At 40.0% G+C, this 24,885-nt stretch overlaps 1 protein-coding gene across 7 annotated transcripts in view; it reads left to right on the top strand.

Annotated features, from left to right (window-relative positions):
- The window catches only part of EPB41L4A (erythrocyte membrane protein band 4.1 like 4A), a 365,694-nt gene that overhangs the window by 151,880 nt on the left and 188,929 nt on the right, over positions 1-24,885 (top strand). For all 7 annotated transcript variants that reach the window (XM_049707507.1, XM_004267456.3, XM_033423779.2 and 4 more), the window contains 4 exons: positions 49-169; positions 2,703-2,790; positions 5,281-5,369; positions 5,851-5,914. In XM_049707507.1, the coding sequence (XP_049563464.1) occupies positions 49-169; positions 2,703-2,790; positions 5,281-5,369; positions 5,851-5,914 (362 nt within the window). The remainder of the gene's footprint in view (positions 1-48; positions 170-2,702; positions 2,791-5,280; positions 5,370-5,850; positions 5,915-24,885) is intronic.

The raw sequence follows: 24,885 nt of genomic DNA, 5'->3' as shown, positions 1-24,885 counted from the left end.
GAATATTTTCCTAAAATGGAAAAAAATTACAGTTTCTTTCTTTTTTAGCGGAACTTGGAGATTATGATCCGTATAAGCATACTGCGGGGTATGTGTCAGAGTACCGGTTTGTTCCTGATCAGAAGGAAGAACTTGAAGAAGCTATAGAAAGGATTCATAAAACTCTAATGTAAGAATCACATTTTATTAACAATAATCAACATGTTGTACATTAGGGCCCCAGAACTTCATCTTGAAACTATAAGTTTATATTCTTTGACCAACATCTCTCCATTTCCCGCACCGCATCGCCCCATTCCCTACCCTCCCAGGCCCTGGTAACTACCATTCTAGTCTCTGTTTTTATGAGGTTGGCTTTTTTAGATTCCACATACAGGTGGTATTATACAAGAATTTGTCTTTATCTGTTTTACTTCACTAAGCATTATGCCCTCAAGGTCTATCCATAACACTTGAAAGTTGCTAAGAGAGTAGATCTCAAATGTTATCACAACAAAAAACAAATGGTCATTATGTAACGAGATGGAGGTGTTGGCTATGCTATAGTGGTGATCCGTTTTGCAGTATATAAATGTATCAAATCAACATGTTGTACACCTTTAACTTATATAATGTTATATGTCAATTATATCTCAATAAAGCTGGAAGAAAAAGAATCCCACTTTATGTCACATCGCCCATCAACCATCATTTTATGCTATTGACAGGCTTAAGAAAAGTTTCTTAACAAATTCTTCATCTGTGCCTTGAACATTTTTTCTTTTCAAAGTTTTTTTTTTTTTTACTGCTTATAACACTAAAATGCACATAGGAAACCCAGACAATTTAAAAAGTATAAAGGGAAAAAAAGTGTAAAAGAGAGAGTAAATCCCAGTCCCTAAAGTCAACATATTTTTAGTTAATGGCCTTTCAGACCTCTCTCTATGCATGATTTCCCATAGAGAAAATTTATTTTATATAGATTTATGTATGTATGATTTTACAATGAAATCATTCTGTACATACTGTATTTTGCAATCTTCTATTTTTTTCAGTCACCAGTACCTTGTGAAATTTATTTTTTTTAAACTATAAATATATGTTATTACCACAAAAGCCTTAATGTATTCTGGATTTGCTCTGTCTTAAGTATGTAAGTTCTTCACAGTTACAAGCAAAGCCCTATTCAGTCTCTAGCAATGAATCTGGAGATCATGATGCCAGTGTGGAGCCTCAAGGGGTATTATGTTAACACCACATGCGCTTCTGAGAAATAAACACACTCCACTAGTAGGATTTTCAATTAATGGCCTGCAGCATCGAAGTTATAATTTAATTATAGTTATTTTGGTTAAATCCTCTATACTGATTAACTTTGCTTTATTGCCTCTTATGTAACATCCCCCTTTGAATTTGCTTGGTTTCTTTCAGATGTATTACAGTTAAGGTGAAAAAAAGTGTAGAATTAATCTGGTCAACAAAAAATGTTTGCCTAAAGGATCTGTTTCAGTGAGTAGCACCAGAAGTCAGTTGCTGAATTGCAGTCAGAGAAACTAGGCTTTCCACCTTGTGTTAACATGCCCCAGAATGCTCTCCAGCCTGGTTCTAGAGTCCTTCGTTTTAAGGTTTCACTGAAGTGGGTGCTAAGAGTGTACCTGTTATAACATTATGAAGGGCACCGTGTTTGGCACATCCTGAGATTACTGATTCTGCTAGGAGTTTCCAAGTACACTTATGTTTTGAAATTATCAGGGAGCTTTGATAAAGGACCTTATCTGTTTTATGGCATGGCGTTGACAGCGTGACTGTTATTTCTAAAAGACTAAAGCTTGATCAAGGTTTGGTAGCTTTCTTGTGTCTAATTTGTGGTAAACATTCTTCTTTATCGATTTCAAAAGTATTATATTGCTGGGCTTTCCAGAGTACCATGGCTGAAACATGGGATTGCATCGAAGCAGGATTTCTTAATTTTTAAAAATTTGTGACTCCTTTTGTTAACCATTAAAAATCTCTCTCTCTCTCTCTCATACACACACACACACACACACACATACACACACACACACACACACACAGAGAGAGAAAGAGAGAGAGAGAGAGTTCCAGTCATCCATGGAGATTCCTGGCAGATGCTTACCCTCTTTAGGAATGAATGCTATTTTCTGTATATTGTCACCAATGAAGATTTTGAGAAGATTTTTATACTTTGTATTAAGAAAGTGACAAGTACTTTTACAGTTTCTAAAGGACTACACATGTGCTCAGGAGATGCTGATGAGCCCCGGTTGGGTGGTGAGGGCCCATTCTCTTCTTCCCTCCAACACTGCTCTCCTTCGTTTCCCTCCCGGTGGAGAGCTGCCGGTACACAGAGACGTTTTACTGTCTGTAAAGGGTATGCTTTTTAATTTGAGTGCTTATATGCTCAGTAATCTCTTTGGGGGTTTCTGAAACTGAGACTTTTTAATATATGTGGGGCTACTGAGATCAGCTATAATGAGCAAAACTAGATTTGGTAACTGAAATTAACTTACAAGTATCACCTCAGAGTATTAAAATTTTGTCACCACGAAGGCAAGAGTCTTCTTGAAATACAAAGGCTTATGTTTGCATTAGCACAAAGCATTATTTATTTTTCCAGCGAATATAGTGAAAATGGCTTCTGTTCCCTGTGAGCGTAGTAGCTATCAGTAAAGTAAGACTCTTTGTTTTTATGCTGGGTGTAGGGGTCAGGCTCCTTCTGAAGCGGAGCTGAATTATTTGAGGACTGCTAAATCCCTGGAGATGTACGGTGTTGACCTCCATCCTGTCTATGTGAGTAACATTTAATTAACACACAGTATTTTAAGCTGATGACATTTTCTTAAAAAGTCACTGGAACTCCCAAAGGAAAGGAGCAGTCCTGTTGTTTAGCGAGCAGATGATACTTCTTCATCTGATGTTTTTGAACACAAAGAATCTCCTGCGTGGATTAAAGCCTAATGAGTTTTGCATAAAGGTCTGTGATTATATTTCCGTGTGTAGAAAAACAATTAACTGGGCTTGAAAACACAACCTGGATAACAGCTCCAGAGGGCTTAGCTAAACATCAAAACAGTTTTAAATTGGTCTATAATTGATTATATTAGACAGAAAACAGGAGGATTTTCCAAAAAATAGATTTTATGGCTGAAAAACATTCATAAAATCACCTGCCTGCTAAAGTAGACTTTAGGCAACAGTATATGTGTAACTGTTGGTGGTTCTATGTTGGATATGCAGGTTCTGTCAATATTAGGGTTACTGCCTACTGTAGTTATTGCCACTGCATAAATAGGAGAATTTTTGCAGTTTTTCTTCAGTGGCTGATGAAAACTTATGGAATATGATCAGTGGGCACTTACACTGAATCTGTACTGAGTGTTCAGGATCCAGATCTTCAACTTTGAGCCACTTCTCTAAGGTTACCAACTGGTTATTCTACACCAGTGAGATTGGAATGTCATTGTCTTTGATTTTATGAGAGTTTAGTTACCAATTGACAAATCTGATTATTTGAGAAAATGGACCAGTTGTCTTATTCTTTACATGAAGTGAATTGCTAAAGATTATACATAGATTGAATGTTTGTCATTTGGATTATGGAACTCAGTTGGGTTTTTTTTGGAACTCAATTTTTAAGAAACCCTGATAAGACTTACTGTAATGCAAACAGCTCATTGATGTATTCATTTTGTAATATGTCTTTTGCTCATCAGAGTTTGCTAGAACAAATCATCTCATATTATTTGTAAAGAATTAGAAGCATCCCTGGTTATACTGTTAATATGGCAATAAAAGTTACATATTTGGGAGAAGTAGTAGCTCCCTGATAAATTACAGTCTAATCTCATTAAACCATTAAATGCTCCATACTGCTGTCCTTTAAAAATACTTCTAAAACTTTGTGGAGTAATTATTATTTTTTTTCTTCTAGCCACATTAATCTTGTTAGGTTTTCAGTTTTTTAAAAATATATTTTATAGGAAATGTATAAAGAGAGAGTCTTCTGCAAAATGCCTCTGCATTTGTATAATGTTTATTCTAATTCAAAAATTTTTTTTTGTGGGAGGTGGAAATTTATGGCAAATGAACTGAATTCGTTAGAATCTTCCATACATTCCTTTAAAATCGGATTTTTAGAACTGAAAGTGGGCAACAGCTGATATTTTTTGAAAATATATTAGTTATCTTTTGTTCCTTGGGAATTTGACTTTGCAGGCTGTTATTTGACCTTAGGGTAGAAAAAAGATGGATACAAACACAATTCTCTGTGTGTTCCTGGTATCCACTCTGTGACCTTTTCATTTCAGAATCCCATTTTCTTTTTTTTTTTTTTTGCGGCACGGGGGCCTCTCACTGTTGTGGCCTCTCCCGTTGCGGAGCACAGGCTCTGGACGCGCAGGCTCAGCGGCCATGGCTCACGGGCCCAGCCGCTCCGCGGCACGTGGGATCCTCCCGGACCGGGGCATGAACCCGCGTCCCCTGCATCGGCAGGCGGACTCTCAACCACTGCGCCACCAGGGAAGCCCAGGATCCCACTTTCTTAATTGGGATTTGTTATTGCCCGGAAATGAAGGGTTTCCAGTCTTCACCTAGCAGAAGAGATCGTATTTAAAAATTTTTGAGCAGTCTTAAAGTCACAAATGGAAATAGGAAGCAGCATGCTGGAGACCTCAGAAAATCCATGTGTATGTCTGCAGGTGGCTGCCTGAGGTTTCTGGGGAGGGCGGTGGTGAACCAGGACTCATGACTGTCCCGATCAGAGAGTAAGATCAAGACGAGTCCTTGGAAGGGGCCCTTGAGAGCAGCCAGTGGTTGTCAGTTCTTGGCTGCGCAGGAGAATCACCTGGAGCATTTATGTGTTTTTGATACCTGGGCCCCTTCATTACAGATTCTCATTTAACCAGTTTTGATGGTACCCAGGCATCAGCATTTTAAGCTGCATGAGGGATTCCTGGTTAATGTGCAACCAGGGTTGAACACCACTGTAGAAGCAACACGGGGTGAATCAGTCAGTGGCTGGATTGGTAGGTAGTCCAGGTTCTCTTAATGAACTGAGGTGACCAGTTAGAAAGCACTAAGAAAAATTTTCTTAAAAACTTTGGAAAAAATGAGCAGCACATTAGCTACCATGATAGCTTAGCTAGCTTTCTAAGCTGATGTCTTTCAAAAACCAGATCTAGTATTTATGCAACAGATTATGTGTGTATGGCTAGTTACAGTTTGAGAAAGAGTTTTTACATGAACAAATTTATGGTTATAAACATATGTTTGTTTTTGTAGGGAGAAAACAAATCTGAGTATTTCTTAGGATTAACTCCGGTTGGTGTTGTTGTCTACAAGAATAAAAAACAAGTGGGGAAATATTTCTGGTAAGTTTAACTTGAGGGCAGAGTTGGTATTAAAGTTGTACGCTGTATGTATTTGGCTTATGGGACTTGTATGTCATTGAAAGAGTTGGGGAAAGGCAAACAGGTACCTTTCCAGTGGTTGACAAGTAAATGAGTGAACTTGGGTATAAGTTTTCTTCCAATGCGTATCAGTGTATCTTTTCTCTGTAAATTTCAGGTATTTTGGTTCTCGACTCTCTTGTCCATGGAAACTGTGTGTAGTAGGATTTCCTACCCATTCCAGGGTAGTCTGTGGGCCCAGGACTCCTCTGAGTTCTAACTCTAAATGGGGAAGGATCTGAGAGAGATAGGGTAGCCCATAGCACTCCACTGTGTCTGGGAAGGCAGCACCACCAGGGCCTGGGGACTCCAAGCTTGTCTGCATTTATATACAATTCCAGTAGCAGTCTATAAACCAGTCTTTTTCTACTGAATACATCCCACTATCTGTTTTGCTTTTCAGGCCTCGGATTACAAAGGTTCACTTCAAGGAGACACAGTTTGAACTCAGAGTACTGGGAAAAGATGTAAGTTTGTGTTTAGTGCTTAGCTTCCCTGAGACGGGAAGTCTTGTCTACTCATTGATAACTTAGAAGACACGGTGAAGTAAAACCGCCATGTTTTTCTTCAGCTGCAGCCACATGGAAGGAGGTTAATTGACTCATGTGAACAATTTGTCAAGGAAGGGAAGGGGAAATGAGTAGGAATGAATGAGTTGGTAATGGAGAAATGTCACTTCAGTTTTAGCAAAGGAAAAAAAATAACCTTTCTAGGGCACAGGAGAGAATAGGATGTGATTATCACTATTAGTGTAATTCCATCTTTAATATGGTCTATGAAGGTAAGATTCATATAATTACAAGGGCGCAGCCTGCATGCGGGATAAAACGTGTCCTAATTTTGTCCCGAAGTCAATTGAACAACAACCTGTAGGGAGTCACACTTCTGTTCTTTCCCTAGTTGAGCGTGGTAGATAAACCATATGGGAAATTCTGGATGCTTTCAAGGGAGGCTGTAAGCCAAGGGTGCAGAAGTGCTGACGGTCACTCTGCAGGTTGGCAGTGACCTCCAGGACTGTTTGGGTAGCGGGTACAGTGTTTGTCAGAGCCTCAGGGTGCTCTCGTGCATTGACAGGTAGCTTTTAGGAAACTGGGCAAAAGAAGACAGGATGTGAAAGCTTCCTTTTAATCTCCCTGTGAAAATAATGCTCCCTTGAAGTGCTATTCCTATAATTCATGTTGGGATACGTGGATGAAAATACGACGTAGGAGAATTCATCCTTCTGTCTCCTTGATGCTAACTTTATGCTGAAATAAAACTTAAGTGAACAGTGTTGAATTGACTTTCTAATAAGATACTTGTAGAAAGAAGTAAACAAAATCTGCTGATGCAGCCACAAGCTGGGATACAGGAAGCAAAGTGGCTGCAACCACAGTTGGAACCTGGTATCTGGTTTAGTGCCCCACGTGTAGCAGGTGCTCAGTAAATACTTGCGGCCTGATCAGTGAACTGATGTACTGGGATGGTGGGCTGCCAAATCAGAAAACCTGATACTACTATTGGTTCTTCTTCTAGAAAAAATACAGTGATCCCTCCCAGAACTGTGTGATATGCTGCCAATTATTGATGAAACTAAAATTGAATTTTTGACATGAGTTTTAACTTGTAAGGAGGGGAAATTCCTAGTTTTTAAAGGAACGAATAGTCTAAAAAGCTTGTAGTAGTTCTCAACAGTCTAGTCTGAAGAAAGTCCAGTTTTCTTCAACCTTAAAAGATGTGCTGATAAAAGACTGAATTAAAATTATCCAAAAGTATTGTAGAATAGCTCATTAGATAGTAGTGTTATACAGTTTTCTTCCTATCCTGCTGCTGGTTTCATGTGACTTGATAATGCAAGGAGTAAGGTCTGTTTAATACTTGGAAATAACATTTCAAGTTTTTAATAAGAATGTGATAATGGGAATTCCCTGGCAGTCTAGTGGTTAGGACTCTGCTCTCTCACTGCTGAGGGCCTGGGTTCAATCCCTGGTCAGGGAACTAAGATTAAGATCCCACAAGCTGCACAGCCAAAAAAAAAGAGAAAGTGATAATAAAATGATAAGGCTTTTCATGAAAACAAAATAAACAAAGGGATCACATCAATCTAAAAAGTTTTGGCACAGCAAGGGAAACTATTCACAAAACGAAAAGGTTTTCAGGAATTCTGAATAAGTCTAAAATTATTTGTAGACTAAAATTAGTTTAAGTCTAAAATTATTTAAGTCTAAAATTATTTTTAACTTAAAATTAAGTAGCCAAATTCCAACTCCTGTAGTCCAAAAGAAAATAATAATAATAATGTCATCATTGCCACTGTAAAACTTGTACATATTACATAAGATTCTCCTCCCAAAGAATTCATTATTTGTTGGGGGGTTGGTAAAAATGTATAAAGGGGGTCAAAATGTACAAACGTTCAGTGATAAAATAAGTTGTATATTTGAACATTTCTAAGAGAGTATATCTTTAAAAGTTCTCATCACAAGAAAGAAAACTTTTCTGTAACTATATAAGGTGACAGAGCTTGACTTATTGTGGTGACCATTTTGCATTGTATACAAATATCAAATCATTATGTTGTATACCTGAAACTAATATAAGATTATATGTCAGGGGGCTTCCCTGGTGGCGCAGTGGTTGAGAATCTGCCTGCTGATGCAGGGGACGCGGGTTCAAGCCCTGGTCTGGGAGGATCCCACATGCCGCGGAGCAGCTGGGCCCGTGAGCCACAGCTGCTGAGCCTGCGCGTCTGGAGCCTGTGCTCCGCAAAAAGGCCGCGATAGTGAGAGGCCTGCGCACCGCGATGAAGAGTGGCCCCCGCTTGCCACAACTAGAGAAAGCCCTCGCACAGAAACGAAGACCCAACACAACAAAAATAAATTAATTTAAAAAAAAAAGAAAAAAGAAAAAGGTCACCTGTTCCCTCAATTAAAAAAAAAAGATTATGTGTGTTATACCTCAATAAAAATATAAAAAAGAAAAAGAATTTTCATGGAAGCATTACTATTATTCAAAGTCATTTTTTCCATTTAGACCTAAGTTATTTTTGTGAAGGAGGGCCTTTGGTGAACTCTTTGTGCATTATTATTACAGTGCCTTAAAATGTCTTCTACAACCTTGGGATAAATATTTGTTAAAGTTTCAGCTAACTCGAACTTTCAGCTTCTTACATTTCTTCATTATTAAGCGAAAACGATAACAAAATTGATGTCAGCATGTGATTTTTTTAAAAAATGGCAGTCTCCACAGGGTGGCCTGGTTTCCTACACACACAGCTCAGTCCCTTTGCTGTAGCATCTCTGAGAAGGCACGGATGTTTGTTTGTGTGCAGCCTGAGGCACTGTGTGCTCCTGGCAGTGGTCTCTAGTAAGGTGCCAAAGCAGGTCACATATAACTCAGGCTTGAATCAAAGGAATTTTAAAATTTATTTTATTTTATTCTTTAAATTTTTTAAAAAATTTATTTATTTAATTAATTTATTTTTGGCTGCATTGGGTCTTCGTTGCTGTGCGCAGGCTTTCTTTAGTTGTGGCGAGCGGGGGCTACTCTTCGTTGCGGTGCGCGGGCTTCTCATTGCCATGGCTTCTCTTGTTGTGGAGCATGGGCTCTTGCCACGCGGGCTCAGTAGTTGTGGCGCACAGCCTCAGTAGTTGTGGCGCACGGGCATAGTTGCTCCATGGCATGTGGGATCTTGCCGGTTCAGGGATCGAACCCGTGTCCCCAGCATTGGCAGGCGGATTCTTAACCACTGCACCACCAGGGAAGCCCTAAAATTTATTTTATTAAATCGCACACTAATTTAACCAAGGCACTCCATTTTCTGAGAATTCTGGCTTTGCAGACTCTTTCTTCTTTCTCCACCAGGGTATCTTTGTGAGGTGGTGATTTACATAATGGTAGAATTAAGTTGATTATTATGGAGGCCTAACTGTAATCATAGATTAAATAAAAAAGGCCCCTGAAACCCATTACCTGGAACAATAATCACAGTCAGCTTGGAAAAGGATTGAAATCCTTATTCTTCTGGTTTTCCAGTCGGCTGGTCCAGTCAGAGAGACTTAACTCTTTATGTTAGGAGCTGTTAGGGCCAAGTTCAGAGATTCAGTTCCCAAAAGAACAGCAATGTCCTACAGATAAAAGATTTTCCTGGTGTCACACTATGCCACTAACACTGTCCAATTCCACTTTTTAATATTTACCATGTCCAACAAAACACATTGACATATCTTATTAGATAGTAATAATGTCTAACATCTGTTTATATATTGCTTTGTATCCACAGATAACAATCTCATCTTTTTTCTTTTCAATATCCCCAACAATATTTTCTTTTTTTCTTTCTTTTATAAATTTATTTATTTTTTTATATTTTTGGCTGTGTTGGGTCTTCGTTGCTGCGCGCGGGCTTTCTCTAGTGGTGGTGAGCGGGGGCTACTCTTTGTTGTGGTGTGCGGACTTCTCATTGTGGTGGCTTCTCTTGTTGTGGAGCACGGGCTCTAGGCACGTGGGCCTCAGTAGTTGTGGCACGTGAGCTCAGCAGTTGTGGCACATGGGCTTAGTTGCTCCGCGGCATGTGGGATCTTCCCAGACCAGGCTCGAACCCGTGTCCCCTGCATTGGCAGGCAGATTCTTAACCACTGCACCACCAGGGAAGTCCCAGGAGCCCCATTTTTAACATGATGAGTCTGAGGTGTCTGTTAGACTTCTGAGTGGGAACATTTAGTAAGTGGGCTCTGTGAGTCTGGAGTTCAGGACCAATGTCTTTGCAGAATATTCAAATTTGAGAATCATTGACATATCCCTGGATTCAAAGCTATGACACTGTATGAGGTCACTAGGAGAATGAGTGTAGATGAGAAGAGAAGAGGAAGAACCAGAAAAGGAGGCTGAGAAGGAACAATCAGGGAGGTAGAAGGAATCCTAAATTGTCCTCACCTTTGCCAAGTGAAATTCATGTATTAAGTAAGGTTCAAATGATGCTGACATGTCAAATTAGATAAGGACTGAGAATCAACCTTAGGAATGTAGGAGGTCACTGATAAGACCAGTTTCGGTGGATTGAAGAGTGAGTTTTAGCAACTCCACTCTTAGCTCTTTGTACCCTAGAGAATCACAAGGGACATGGATATTCCTTGCAACACTTACGTGAAAGTAAAAAAGAAATAAAATAACAGAGACGTTCATTCATAGGAGAATGGACACCTAAATTCATGCATGTTAAGAAAAACAAAAGAGGTAATAGGAGGAATGGAATTGGAGATGGTGAGTGTGGACAGCTCTTCTGAGGAGTTTTGACACAAAGAGGAACAAATAGGGAGATACGTGGCAGGGGAAGTGGGGCAAGAGGAGGTGTGTGTTGTTTTGTTTTGTAAGTTGGAAGAAATAATAGCACATTTATATCCTGATGAGAATGATCCAATACATGGTGAAAACTTGATGTAGGAGAGAGAAATGCTGGAATGGTACTTGCTGAGTAGAGGATAGGAGATGCCAGCTGTTATATAAATGTAGGCATATACATGGTTTTAGAGAGCAGCCAGGGCAGTTCATCTCTGGTTTGCAGGCAGGAAGAAGGAGTGTGGGAATGTAGATTGGGGAAGGTGGTTGTTCTCTTATGACCATTCTGCTTTTATTTTTTTTAATTTATTTTTTATTTTTTTATTTTTTTGCGTTATGCGGGCCTCTCACTGTTGTGGCCTCTCCCGTTGTGGAGCACAGGCTCCGGACGCGCAGGCTCAGCGACCATGGCTCCTGGGCCTAGCAGCTCCATGGCATGTGGGATCTTCCTGGACCAGGGCACGAACCCAGTTCCCTGCATCGGCAGACGGACTCAACCACTGCGCCACCAGGGAAGCCCTCTGCTTTTATTTTGAGGGAACTAGGTAGCACGCTCTGCAGTTGAGATTGAGGTTGGGGAGGATGTGTTGGGGTCTGAAGGAAGAGGAAGCTATTAAATAGTAATTTGGGAGAGAAAATGGACATGGGACGTGTGGTTTGATGATGTACTATGATAGTTTCATGGTGTGAAGTGTCATAATTTCAAGTGAGCCCACTCATGGTATGCTTTTCTCCAGCCACATTCAGTGGCACTGGGGCAGGCCTGGAGCAAGTGGGGAGTTGGTTTTGTTAAGAAAGCAATAAGAAAGAGAAGGGCAAGGGAACCCAGTGGGGCAGGGGAGTGATTATAGTGATTTGCCATGGAGTTGAAACTGGATAAGGAGGTGACTGAGGACACTGAAAGAGCGGTCAAGTCTGTGGGTGGAGGTCCTGGTTTAGTTGAAAGATTGTTGGGGGTAGAGTATTGGAGGGAGTTAGCTGGAGAGGGAGGTGGTGATCAGAAAGTTGGGTGCTAGGCATTGAGATTAGGGAAGAGCTTCAGTTATTGTAAAGGGAAAGTCCTAGGGCAGTGGTTCTCCTGGGGGCAATGGCGTCTCATCCCCTGCTCCCCAGCCCTGGGGATGTTTGGCAACATCTAGAGACATTGTTGGTTGTCACAGCATTGGATTGGGCAGGGATGGTGCTGGCTTCTAGAGGGTAGAGTTTGGCTGTGCCGCTAAACTTTCCCAGAGTGCTGGGTGTTGGTACAGGAAGGCCCTCCTCCCCCAATAAGTGTCAGTAGTGCTGAAGCTGAGAAACCCTGCTCTGGAGTTAGGAGCATGGGGGTGAAGGGTGGAGAGAGGGGGAAGACAACCTTGTTGGAGAAGAGAAGTTCAGGGAACTGAGATGTCTGGGAGTGGGAGGGATCTTTTTTTTATATATTAAAATTTCCAGTGGTTAATGCAAGAGTAGTATTGGAGAGAGTGACAGAGAGTGTAGTAGCATCAGCCTGTGAGGGAGATGACTTAAGGGCGACAGCCACCATAGAGATCACAGGTGATATATATTATCTGATGACATTCAAACCTGGGAGTTCTATGGGGAGGGAGAGAGCATGGTCTGCAAGTGGCAATGGGGAGCAAGGAGGATCCTCCCCCACTTGCAGGCCCAGTGATATGAGAAGCGTGGGGGCAGAAGGCACAGCACCACATCAGCGCTGCGGTGCACGCTGTCCTCAGGGGAGAGCCTGGGTTGACAGGCTCAAGAGGGTAAAGGCAGCACCCTCTCTGTTTAAGAGAACAGATTGGAGCTGGGGGATTTTGCTGTTGTTGGTAGGCTATGAATTCCAGAGGGCACCAAGGAAGTGTTTCAGGATGTGGGTAGCAGTGAAGGAGGGGGGATAGACAAGGGGATATGCTGAGCATTATTTGGGGGTGACTGACATAAACAGATATAGGGGACATAGTGAGACGGGGTCCAGTGGGTTCAAGGCAGATGAAAGCGAAGAGGCTGTGAAATTCGAAAGGGAGTGAGGGTTGGTTTTCCACGTCTGCTGTCCACCCTAGTGATGAGGGTAGAAGGCCGGAGGGAAGTGAGATGGTCCCAGTGCACTAGTGCAGTCCTACCTTTCTTGGGAGAGGATTTCTCTGATCTGTGTGCGTGTGCTGGGTCTTGATGCTGACTGATGGACTGGAGGACTGCTGGAGGGGACTGGGTGGTACATCAAGCCTAGGGCCTCACCCACTGTGATCAGATTTACCTTTCAGAAAGAGTACTCTGGCTGCAGGGTGAATGTGGAGGTGAGAACAGAGACAGACAAGTTAGGAGACTGAAGACTGATCAAGGGGAGATGACGAGGGGGTAGTCACCACAAGGAAGGAGGCAAGTGGACAGATTTGAGGGGCATTTAGGAGGTAAAATTGCTTCTGATTGGTAGCAGATTGAATTTTTTTGTGCAAAACAGGGAGGAATTCAGAATCATACCTGAATTTCTTGGTTTCATTAACAGGGAAAGAATGCAGTCCCCAGAGTAGGCCTGGAAGTTGGCAGGTCCAAAGCACATTTGTTGAATAAGTGGGAAAAAAAAAATGCTGTGATTACATTTACGTGTGATGCATCATGGAACTAACCTCAGCCAAACCTACCCGTGACAGGATGTAGAACCAAAAGGTTTCTGGCAGCTCTGGCCACGAGTAATTAGATGCACTTGGCCGAACTCTCAGCCTGCATTGAGAAGAGGAAGTCACGGTGGCCAGGAGTTATCACTGTTTGTCAACAAGCCCAAGAGGTCTTGCTTACGTAAGCTAGGGGTTCCTTTCATGTTTTTAATAGAACTACAGATTTTTTTTTTTTTTTTCTTGCGATACACGGGCCTCTCACTGTTGTGGCCTCTCCCGTTGCGGAGCACAGGCTCCGGACTCGCAGGCTCAGTGGCCATGGCTCATGGGCCCAGCCGCTCCGCGGCATGTGGGATCTTCCCGGACCTGGGCACGAACCCGTGTCCCCTGCATCGGCAGGCGGACCCTCAACCACTGCGCCACCAGGGAAGCCCAATAAAAACAGATTTGTAAAATTTGTTTTTATTTGAAAATAATTCCAAATTTACCAAAAGTTGCAAAGATTAAAATATTACAAACAAGAAGTTCCCCTCATGTTACTCACGTTCACTTGTTAACATTTTACTCCATTTCCTTTTTTAGTTATCTCTCTCCACACACACAAACTTCCTTCTGAACAATTTAACAGTAAGTTTAACGTGTCATGTGTCTCTAAATACTTCAGTGTGTGTTTCCTAAGAATAGAGATGTTCTCTAATGTGACCATAGACCACAGTACAGTTATCAACTTAATTTATGTTGGTAGAATACGTCTTTTATTTTTTCAATTTTTGAATTTTATTGTATTTATTTTTTTATACAGCAGGTTCTTATTAGTTATCCATTTAATACATATTAGTGTATATATGTCAATCCCAGTCTCCCAATTCATCACACCACCACCCCTCCCCCACCACTTTCCCCCCTTAGTGTCTGTATCTTTGTTCTCTACATCTGTGTCTCTATTTCTGCCCTGCAGACTGGTTCATCTGTACCATTTTTCTGGGTTTCACGTGTATGCACTAATATACAATATTTGTTTTTCTCTTTCTGACTTACTTCACTCTGTATGACAGTCTCTAGATCCACCCACATCTCTACAAATGACCCAATTTCATTCCTTTTTATGGCTGAGTAATATTCCATTGTATATATGTACCACAACTTCTTTATCCATTCATCTGTCGATGGACATTTAGGTTGCTTCCGTGACCTGGCTATTGTAAATACTGCTGCAATGAACATTGGGTACATGTGTTTTTTTATTTTTTTATTTATTTTTTGTGGTACGCGGGCCTCTCACTGTTGTGGCCTCTCCCATTGCGGAGCATAAGCTCTGGACGCGCAGGCTCAGCGGCCATGGCTCATGGGCCTAGCCGCTCCATGGCATGTGGGTTCTTCCCGGACCAGGGCACGAACCCATGTCCCCTGCATCAGCAGGCGGACTCTCAACCACTGCGCCACCAGGGAAGCCTGCATGTGTCTTTTTGAATTATGGTTTTCTCTGGGTATATGCCCAGTAGTGGGATTGCTGGATGATATGGTAATTCTATTTTTAGTTTTCTAAGGAACCTCCATACTGTTCTCCATAGTGGATGTATCAATTTACATTCCCACCAACAGTGCAAGAGGGTTCCCTTTTCTCCACACCCTCTCCTGCATTTGTTGTTTGTAGATTTTCTGATGATGCCCATTCTAACTGCTGTGAGGTGATACCTCATTGTAGTTTTGATTTGCATTTCTCTAATAATTAGTGATGTTGAGCAGCTTTTCATGTACTTCTGGGCCATCTGTATGTCTTCTTTGGAGAAATGTCTATTTAGGTCTTCTGCCCATTTTTGGATTGGGTTGTTGGTTTCTTGAATATTGAGCTGCATGAGCTGCTTATATATTTTGGAGATTAATCCTTTGTCCGTTGATTTGTTTGCAAATATCTTCTCCCATTCTGAGGGTTATCTTTTCGTCTTGTTTATGGTTTCCTTTGCTGTGCAAGAGCTTTGAAGTTTCATTAGGTTCCCATTTATTTATTTTTGTTTTTATTTCCATTACTCTAGGAGGTGTATCAAAAAAGATCTTGCTGTGATTTATGTCAAAGAGTGTTCTTCCTATGTTTTCCTCTAAGAGTTTCATAGTGCCCGGTCTTACATTTAGGTCTCTAATCCATTTTGAGTTTATTTTTGTGTATGGTGTTAGGGACTGTTCTAATTTCATTCTTTTACATGTAGCCATCCAGTTTTCCCAGCACCACTTATTGAAAAGACTTTCTTTTCTCCATTGTATATCCCTGCCTCCTTTGTCATAGATTAGTTGACCGTAGGGGCGTGGGTTTATCTCTGGGCTTTCTATCCTGTTCCATTCATCTCTATTTCTGTTTTTGTGCCAGTACCATATTGTCTTGATTACTGTAGCTTTGTAGTATAGTCTGAAGTCAGGGAGTCTGATTCCTCCAGTTCCGTTTTTTTCCCTCAAGACAGCTTTGGCTATTCGGGGTCTTTTGTGTCTTCATAAAAATTTTAAGATTTTTTGTTCTAGTTCTGTAAAAAATGCCATTGGTAATTTGATAGGGATTGCATTGAATCTGTAGATTGCTTTGGGTAGGATAGTCATTTTCACAATATTGATTCTTCCAATCTAAGAACATGGTATATCTCTCCATCTGTTGGTATCATCTTTAATTTCTTTCATCAGTGTCTTATAGTTTTCTGCATACAGGTTTTTTGTCTCCCTAGGTAGGTTTATTCCTAGGTATTTTATTCTTTTTGTTGCAGTGGTAAATGGGAGTGTTTCCTTAATTTCTCTTTCAGATTTTTCATCATTAGTGTATAGGAATGCAAGAGATTTCTGTGTATTAATTTTGTATCCTGCAACTTTACCGAATTCACTGATTAGCTCTAGAAGTTTTCTGGTGGCATCTTTAGGATTCTCTATGTATAGTATCATGTCATCTGTAGACAGTGACAGTTTTACTTCTTCTTTTCCAATTTGGATTCCTTTTATTTCTTTTTCTTCTCTGATTGCTGTGGCTAGGACTTCCAAAACTATGTTGAATAATAGTGGCAAGAGTGTATATCCTTGTCTCGTTCCTAATCTTAGAGGAAATGCTTTCAGTTTTTCACCATTGAGAATGATGTTTGCTGTGTGTTTGTCGTATATGGCCTTTATTATGTTGAGGTAGTTTCCCTCTATGCCCACTTTCTGGAGAGTTTTATCATAAATAGGTGTTCAGTTTTGTCCAAAGCTTTTTCTGCATCTATTGAGATGATCATATGGTTTTTATCCTTCAGTTTGCTAATATGGTGTATCACATTGATTTGCGTATATTGAAGAATCCTTGCATCCCTGAGATAAATCCCACTTGATCATGGTGTATGATCCTTTTAATGTGTTGTTGGATTCTGTTTGCTAGTATTTTGTTGAGGATTTTTGCATCTATATTCATCAGTGATATTGGTCTGTAATTTTCTTTTTTTGTAGTATCTTTGTCTGGTTTTGGTATAAGGGTGATGGTGGCCTCATAGAATGAGTTTGGGAGTGTTCCTTCCTCTGCAGTTATTTGGAAGAATTTGAGAAGGATCGGTGTTAGCTCTTCTCTAAATGTTTGATAGAATTCACCTGTGAAGCCATGTGGTCCTGGAAGATTTTTAATCATAGTTTCAATTTCATTACTTGTGATTTGTCTGTTCATATTTTCTACTTCTTTTCTGGTTCAGTCTTGGAAGGTTATACCTTTCTAAAAATTTGTCCATTTCTTCCAGGCTGTCCATTTTATTGGCATAGAGTTGCTTATACTAGTCTCTTAGGATGCTACGTATTTCTGCGGTGTCTGTTGTAACTTCTCCTTTTTCATTTCTAATTTTACTGATTTGAGTCCTCTCCCTCTTTTTCTTGATGAGTCTGGCTAATGGTTTATCAATTTTGTTCATCTTCTCAAAGACCCAGCTTTTAGTTTTATTGATCTTTGCTATTGTTTTCTTTGTTTCTATTTCATTTATTTCTGCTCTTTATGATTTCTTTCCTTCTGCTAACTTTGGGTTTTGTTTGTTCTTCTTTCTCTAATTCCTTTAGGTGTAAGGTTAGATTGTTTATTTGAGATTTTTCTTGTCTCTTGAGGTAGGCTTGTATAGCTATAAACTTCCCTCTTAGAACTGCTTTTGCTGCATCCCATAGGTTTTGGATCATCATGTTTTCATTGTCATTTGTCTCTAGGTATTTATTGATTTCCTCTTTGATTTCTTCAGTGATCTCTTGGTTATTTAGTAACGTATTGTTTAGCCTCCATGTGTTTGTGTTTTTTACGTTTTTTTCCCTGTAATTCATTTCTAATCTCATAGCGTTGTGGTCAGAAAAGATGCTTGATATGATTTCAGTTTTCTTAAATTTACTGAGGCTTGATTTGTGAACCAAGATGTGATGTATCCTGGAGAATGTTTCGTGCGCCCTTGAGAAGGAAGTGTAATCTGCTGTTTTTGGATGGAATGTCCTATAAATATCAATTAAGCCTATCTGGTCTTTTGTGTCATTTAAAGCTTCTGTTTCCTTATTTATTTTATTTTGGATGATCTGTCCATTGCTGTAAGTGAGGTGTTAAATTCCCCCGGTATTATTGTATTACTGTCGATTTCCTCTTTTATAGCTGTTAGCAGTAGCCTTATGTATTGAGGTGATCGTATGTTGGGTGCATATATAATTATAATTGTTATGTCTTCTTCTTGGATTGATCCCTTGATCATTATGTAGTGTCCTTGTCTCTTGTCATATTCTTTATTTTAAAGTCTATTTTATCTGATATGAGTATTGCTACTCCAGCTTTCTTTTGATTTCCATTGGCATGGAATATCTTTTTCCATTCCCTCACTTTCAGTCTGTGTGTGTCCCTAGGTCTGAAGTAGGTCTCTTGTAGACAGCATGTAAATGGGTCTTGTTTTTGTATCCATTCAGCAAATTTGTGTCTTTTGGTTGGAGCATTTAATCTATTTACGTTTAAGTTAATTATCGATATGTATGTTCCTATGACCATTTTCTTAATTGTTTTGGGTTTGTTTTTGTAGGTCCTTTTCTTCAATTGTGTTTCCCACTTAGAGAAGTTCCTTTAGCATTTGTTGTAGAGCTGGTTTGGTGGTGATGAATTCTCTTAGCTTTTGCTTGTCAGTAAAACTTTTGATTTCTCCATTGAATCTGAGTGAGATCCTTGCCAGGTAGAGTAATCTTGGTTGTAGGTTCTTCCCTTTCATCCCTTTAAGTATATCATGCCACTCCCTTTGGCTTGTAGAGTTTCTGCTGAGAAATCAGCTGTTAACCTTATGGGAATTCTCTTGTATGTTATTTGTCGTTTTTCCCTTGCTGCTTTCAGTACTTTGTCTTTAATTTTTGCCAATTTGATTAGTATGTGTCTCGGCGTGTTTCTCCTTGGGTTTATCCTGTATGAAACTCTCTGTGCTTCCTGGTATTGGTTGGCTGTTTCTTTTCCCATGTTAGGGAAGTTTTCGACTATAATGTCTTCAAATATTTTTTTCAGGTCCTTTCTGTCTCTCTTCTCCTTCTGGGACCCCTATAATGCAAATGTTGTTGCGTCTAATGTTATTCCAGAGGCCTCTTAGGCTGTCTTCATTTCTTTTCATTTTTTTTCTTTATTTTGTTCTGCAGCAGTGAATTCCACCATTCTGTCTTCCAGGTCACTTATCTGTTCTTCTGCCTCAGTTATTCTGCTATTGATTCCTTGTAGTGTAGTTTTCATTTCATTTATTGTATTGTTCATCTGTTTGTTTGTTCTTTAATTCTTCTAGGTCTTTGTTAAACATTTCTTGCATCTTCTCGATCTTTGCCTCCATTCTTTTTCCGAGGTCCTGGATCATCTTCACTCTCATTATTCTGAATTCTTTTTCTGGAAGGTTGCCTATCTCCACTTCATTTGGTTGTTTTTCTGGAGTTTTATGTTGTTCCTTCATCTGGTACATAGCCCTCTGCATTTTCATCTTGTCTGTTTTTCTGTGAATGTGTTTTTTGTTCCATAGGCTGTGGGATTGTAGTTCTTCTTGCTTCTGTTGTCTGCCCTCTTGGTAGAATACTTGTATCATCTACTTCCTATATTCCAATTTTGTTGGCTGACCTAATAAAGTTTTTTATAGTATTTTCCTGCTCCAATGTAGAATCAACTTAGCTTCCTTTAATCTGGAACATTTTAGTAGCATTTTTGTTTTTTATGACTTTGAGATTTTTGAAGACTACAATTCTACTCCACTTTTTGAAAATACAGTTGACCCTAGAACAAGGAGTTTGAGCTGCGTGGGTCCACCTGTAGGTAGATTTTTTCCACTGGATAGGTAGTACAGTTACTTCCTGATCTCTGGTTAGTTGAACATGCTGAGGCAGAGCCTTGGATCCAGAGGGTCGCCTGTAAAGTTATACCAGATTCTTGACCGTGTGGGGATTGGTGCTCCTAACCCCCTGTTGTTCAAGGGTCAACTGTGGAAATCTGCTCAGTTCATATCTGTCTGTTTCACTGTGATTGAATGAGGTTCTGCATTCTCCTCTGGAAAGCAGCACAGGTGAAGTTGTGTGTCTCCCAGGGTGTCACATCTGGAGGTGCATGGTAACCACTGCCAGCCTCCTATCGGTTATGTTAAGTGTGATCACCCAGTCGTGGTTGTCCCAATTTTCCACTTGATAATTACTGGGTTTTTATTTTTCTCCTTTGCAACTAATAAGCAATCTGTGGAGAGATAATGTAATTCAGTGCAAGTGCCCTGCTCTTCAATATTTACCTTAGGTCTAGCATCCATTGAGGACTCTTGCCTGATTTGATCTTTTACTATGATGCTTGCAAAATGCTGATATTCTAGCTGTCCTGCTGCCTCCACATGTATCAGTCAGCCCTTGGCACTCCGCTGTAGGTGAGAGCCTCACCTTCTCTCCTTTTTATTTGTTATTGGCATGGACTGACTCCTATTTTTTCACTGGTTTGTAATACACTACTGTAGCTAACTATTCTGTTATTGAAGTTGTCCTAGATTTGGCCAGTGGGAGCCCTTTGGGACTCCTGTGCCCTTTTGACCTGCCCTTACCATTGTTTTGGTCACTTTCTTCCTTTGTTGGTATAGCTTGGTATTTCAGGTGCATCTTTTACCTACCCTGCATCCACTCTGTTATCAGCCATTTCTCCAAAGAGCCCTGGTCCCTTTCAGTGGGGAAGGGTCAAGATCTGGGTGTTAGGTGTGGTCATTGCTACTGGGGTGACTTTGCTTCTCAGCCTTTCTAGTGGACAAAGCTAGGGAATACAAGCATGAATAGACACATGTGTACAAATATGAATACATATGTTTACACACACGTGTGCATAGGAGCATGCTTCTGCACATTTTAGAAATCATAAGTTCATGCCATACCTCCAGTTTCCATCCATCCCCACAGGGCTTGCTCTTCCTTCCCTCATTTCATTTTTAAAAAAAATTATTATTGTATTTAATTGAACATTTCCACTTTGTTTTAATGATTGCTTTTATTTATTTATTTATTTATTTATTTTTGGCTGTGCTGGGTCTTTGCTGATGTGCTCAGGCTTTCTCTAGTTGCGGCGAGCGGGGGCTACTCTTCGTTGGCGGTGCTCGGGCTTCTCATTGCGGTGGCTTCTCTTGTTGCAGAGCACAGGCTCTAGGAGCATGGGCTTCAGTAGTTGCAGCACATGGGCGCAGTAGTTGTGGCTCGCGGGCTCTAGAGCACAGGCTCAATAGTTGTGGTGCACGGGCTTAGCTGCTCCGCAGTATGTGGGATCTTCCCGGACCAGGGCTCAAACCTTTCCTGCACTGGCAGGCAGATTCTTAACCACTGCGCCACCAGGGAAGCCTCCCTCTCATTTCAGTTTTGTACAGGCTCTCTTTGGCCTGGGAGAACCATGGCTCCCAATAACAGAAATACATTTACTTGTGTGCTCAGTCCTAAACTGCATCTCAAATAGTTTCAGAATTGCTTTGGCCAAACCACTGAAATTGACAATTTTTTTGTGTGATTCTTTCACTCATGTATATCACCTTGCCAAGACAGTATAGAGTCTAATACCGTGTTCAAAATGTACTTGGGTTGGCCTTTCCTTCCCTCCTTCCCTATTCCTGTGTCTCTGGGGTTCATCTGAGATCTAGTTAGGTTTAACTGTTTCAGTTTGCTTTCAGTTATAGGCCCCCCCTTCATATCTTCTTTTCTTTGATTTTAATTTTTGAAGATGTAGAAGATTAGCATGCTTCCAAAAGGCAAAAACTCTGCAAGAAGGCCCACTCAGAAGTATTGCTGACTCCCATATTCCTTTAGTTCCGTTCCCTTACCCTTCTTTGGAGGTAACCAGCTTCAGGGTTTTATGGTTTATCCTCCTCCTTGTATTTCTGTTTATAAAGATAAGCATATTAAAGTGTTTTTCTTTCTTACATAAAATATAGCATACTCTATGTGTTCTTTGCACTTTTTCTTTCATTTAGTGGTGCCTCCTAGAAATCTCTGTATCAGTTCATTTGGAGATTTCTTGTTCTCTTGTACATCTGCATAGTACTCCATTGAGTGTCTGTAAAGCAGTTTATTCAACCAATCTCTTATGCTGGGACGTTTAGGTAGTTCTTGATAGTTTGCAATTAAAAATTTTCCTTCAGTCTGTAACTTGGGGCATATGTATTTTTATATCGTTGGAGGGCTGCCTTCGGGGTAAATTCCCAGGAGTAGGAATGCTGGAAGGGTGAGTGTATGTGTAGGTATGTTAGATATTGCCTTATTCCCCCATCCTAACCTTCACCCGCAGTTTCTGTGCCATTATACATTTCACCTACAGTGTTGAGTGTACCTGGAACTATAGGTGTTATATTTTTCCCCTAAGTGTTCACAGGTGTGACTCTATTAGTAACATTTGGATCCTGATTCCATATGACAGTGTGGTTTGGAGTCTTTCAGATTAAGTGATGGATTACTAGACTAGTGGTCAGATAGCATGGTGTAAGTCCAGATCTCCCACTTCTCTAACTTTGGACAATTTCCTGAATGACATTTAGCCTACATTTCCTTATCTAATAAGTGAGGATGATAAAATCTGTCTTACAAGGTTGTTGTGAGGTTGAATGAACCCAGTCCAAAGTTGGACTTGTAACAGGCACCTGGTACACGTCTCTGAGTCAGAAGTGTCTTTGCCCTCATGCACTTAGAGCTCTTGAAGTTTTGCACAGGAAAGGGCTCAGGCAGCAGCTTGTTCTTGACTAGCCTCGGCTGGTGAATAGCTCTTGCCAAGGCAACAAGGGGAGCTCAGGTCTTCCAGGCCCATGGAGTTTCCTTTGCTTCATTTGCTAGTATGTTTCTCCATAATTAAGTGAGCCATTTGTTTGGAAGGAATGTCTAAATTCTGGTATAAAATTTTTCTACATTAAGAGTATCAATAGATCTTACCAGATATGCCTTCATTTTAACAAGCTTAAGTAACACTTGTTATTAAAATTTTTTAAACATTTGTAAGACTGGCAATAAAGATTAGTTACCATTAAAAAATGAAATCTGCAAATATAAGAGAGAAATGCTGACATTTTAGGAAATCCTACAGTTTCTTTAAAGAAAAGATGAGGAAAAGATAGAGTAAAAACAACAATAACAAAAGTAAGCCATCTGGAATCCTGGGTTTGCATCTGTGCATTTTTTCAAATAGGAAACAGAATAAGCTCAATGAAATAGTTTTCAGAGTTTACTGAAACATGATATAAATATTCTCTAATGTTTTGGCTCCTATTTTCTCCTTTTGAATTCTTGGGAGGAAAGGGAAAAAGGGGGGATGCACAGCACAATCTAACACATCCTTTCCAATTCTATAATTTATGTTTCTATGAAATAGAAAGAGTTATAAACAATTATTCATCAAGCAATTAATTTATTCATCTGTAAAAGAGGTAAAAAGGTTTTTCATCTTTAGTGTATAGTTTGAAATATAACCCACATAGCTGACAAAAGAGTTCTGGAATATTTTTGCTGGTTTTGTTCTTTTATTGTAGAATACAACATATATGTAGGAATAGAAATTAATGTTATTCTTCCAGTGCTCTGTTGAAATGCACAGTGATTTTTAATTCAAACTATATTATGTGCATTGCAGAAAGAATTTTAAAAATAACTGGTGTGTGTGTAGGGATGTTTATATTTTCTAAACCAGAGTAGTTGAAATAAAGGTTTTGCTCATAAAGATCAGGGAAACACCAGCTACCTTACCAGCTCTTAGAGAGTCACAGTACGTATTAGCTCAATAAAAGGTCTGAGCGTTTAACCCAGTGTTTCGCAAACTTTTTTGACCATAGAACTCTTTTTATGCCAATAGCATAAGACATTAATGATGTAAGAAACACTTTTTAGGGAGCACTCTGTAAAGAAAAAACTTGAAAGAACAAGATAATATTTTACTCAAGTGTTTTAAAATTCCCTCTAACTTCCCTTTCCAAATAATAACAAGATTGATAATTTTTTGGTTGCAGGGGTTACTCTGAACTCTTTGTCTGGCTTTGCACTCGGGATGAGAAAGCAGTGGAAAATATGGGGAAAGTGATTAAAACAAACATCGTGCCCACTGTCTCACATACACAAACGTAGTTAAATTTTTACAACTGCAATCATTCAGGCTTACCATTTATAAAGACAGAATTTCTCTAATACTTAAAATTTTGTGATATTTCTTTGGTATTTCTTTTTAGTTCAAGAATAATTTTTTTTTTCTGTTCCACCATTTGCCTTCCTTTGCTTTATCAGTAATTAAGTTCTTTCAATCATTTGCTATTAGCCCCCTGATTTTTATTTCATCTAGTGTCTAAAGTAAGCTAACAATTGCCAAGTACATATAAATCTTCTAGAGATTGAATATTTGAAAAAAGATGCCATAAAACTGTAGGCTTGTAATCTTTGCACTTCTTTTTAGCCTGTCCTCTGCCTTTATGGATCATTGATAAGAAAACTGTCTGTTGTAGGCCTTTGCAACATTTATGTAATGATTGCATCTTAGAAGTACTAATCTCTTTACTCTTAAGTATTTGACCTATGCAGTGTACCTTAGGTTACTTCTATTGACCGTGGAGGTGGGATGAATATATAATGACAGGATTGAGAAAATGTTCGTCCTCGTAATTCTAGGGAAGCTGGGGAAGGCAGATTGTCCAGTAGTGGCTGCTTCCCAAGACGGAAGCAGAGGGACCAGCTAGAGTAGGGACTGTGTGTGGCAAGCCCATTGGGCGTGGGAGAGGCAGTGAAGCTGGAGCCCAGGGAAAGTTAGCTGCTGTGCATCTTGTCGTGTGAGCCCCTCCATGGCCCTGTCAGTAAACTCAAGACGATTCAGAGAAGCCAGGCTAAAGTAGATTGATTTCTTCAAGGCTGCAAAGAGGAACATAGCCAGCAAAGATGGGAAAAGAGTGAGAAGAACAGAGGGAGTTAGGTTGGGAATTCGTCCATATAATCTACGTCCTGAATTCTTACAAATGATGGAATTGGGACTTTGAGCCCAGTTTACCTAGAGATCCACAGTGTGATGAAGCCCCATGTGATATCTGAGTTAG

This window comes from Orcinus orca, chromosome 3 (genome assembly GCF_937001465.1).
Source record: "Orcinus orca chromosome 3, mOrcOrc1.1, whole genome shotgun sequence".
NCBI lineage: Eukaryota > Metazoa > Chordata > Mammalia > Artiodactyla > Delphinidae > Orcinus > Orcinus orca.
Note: the sequence above shows the minus strand (reverse complement) of the source record. Positions and strands in the feature narration are given on the sequence as shown.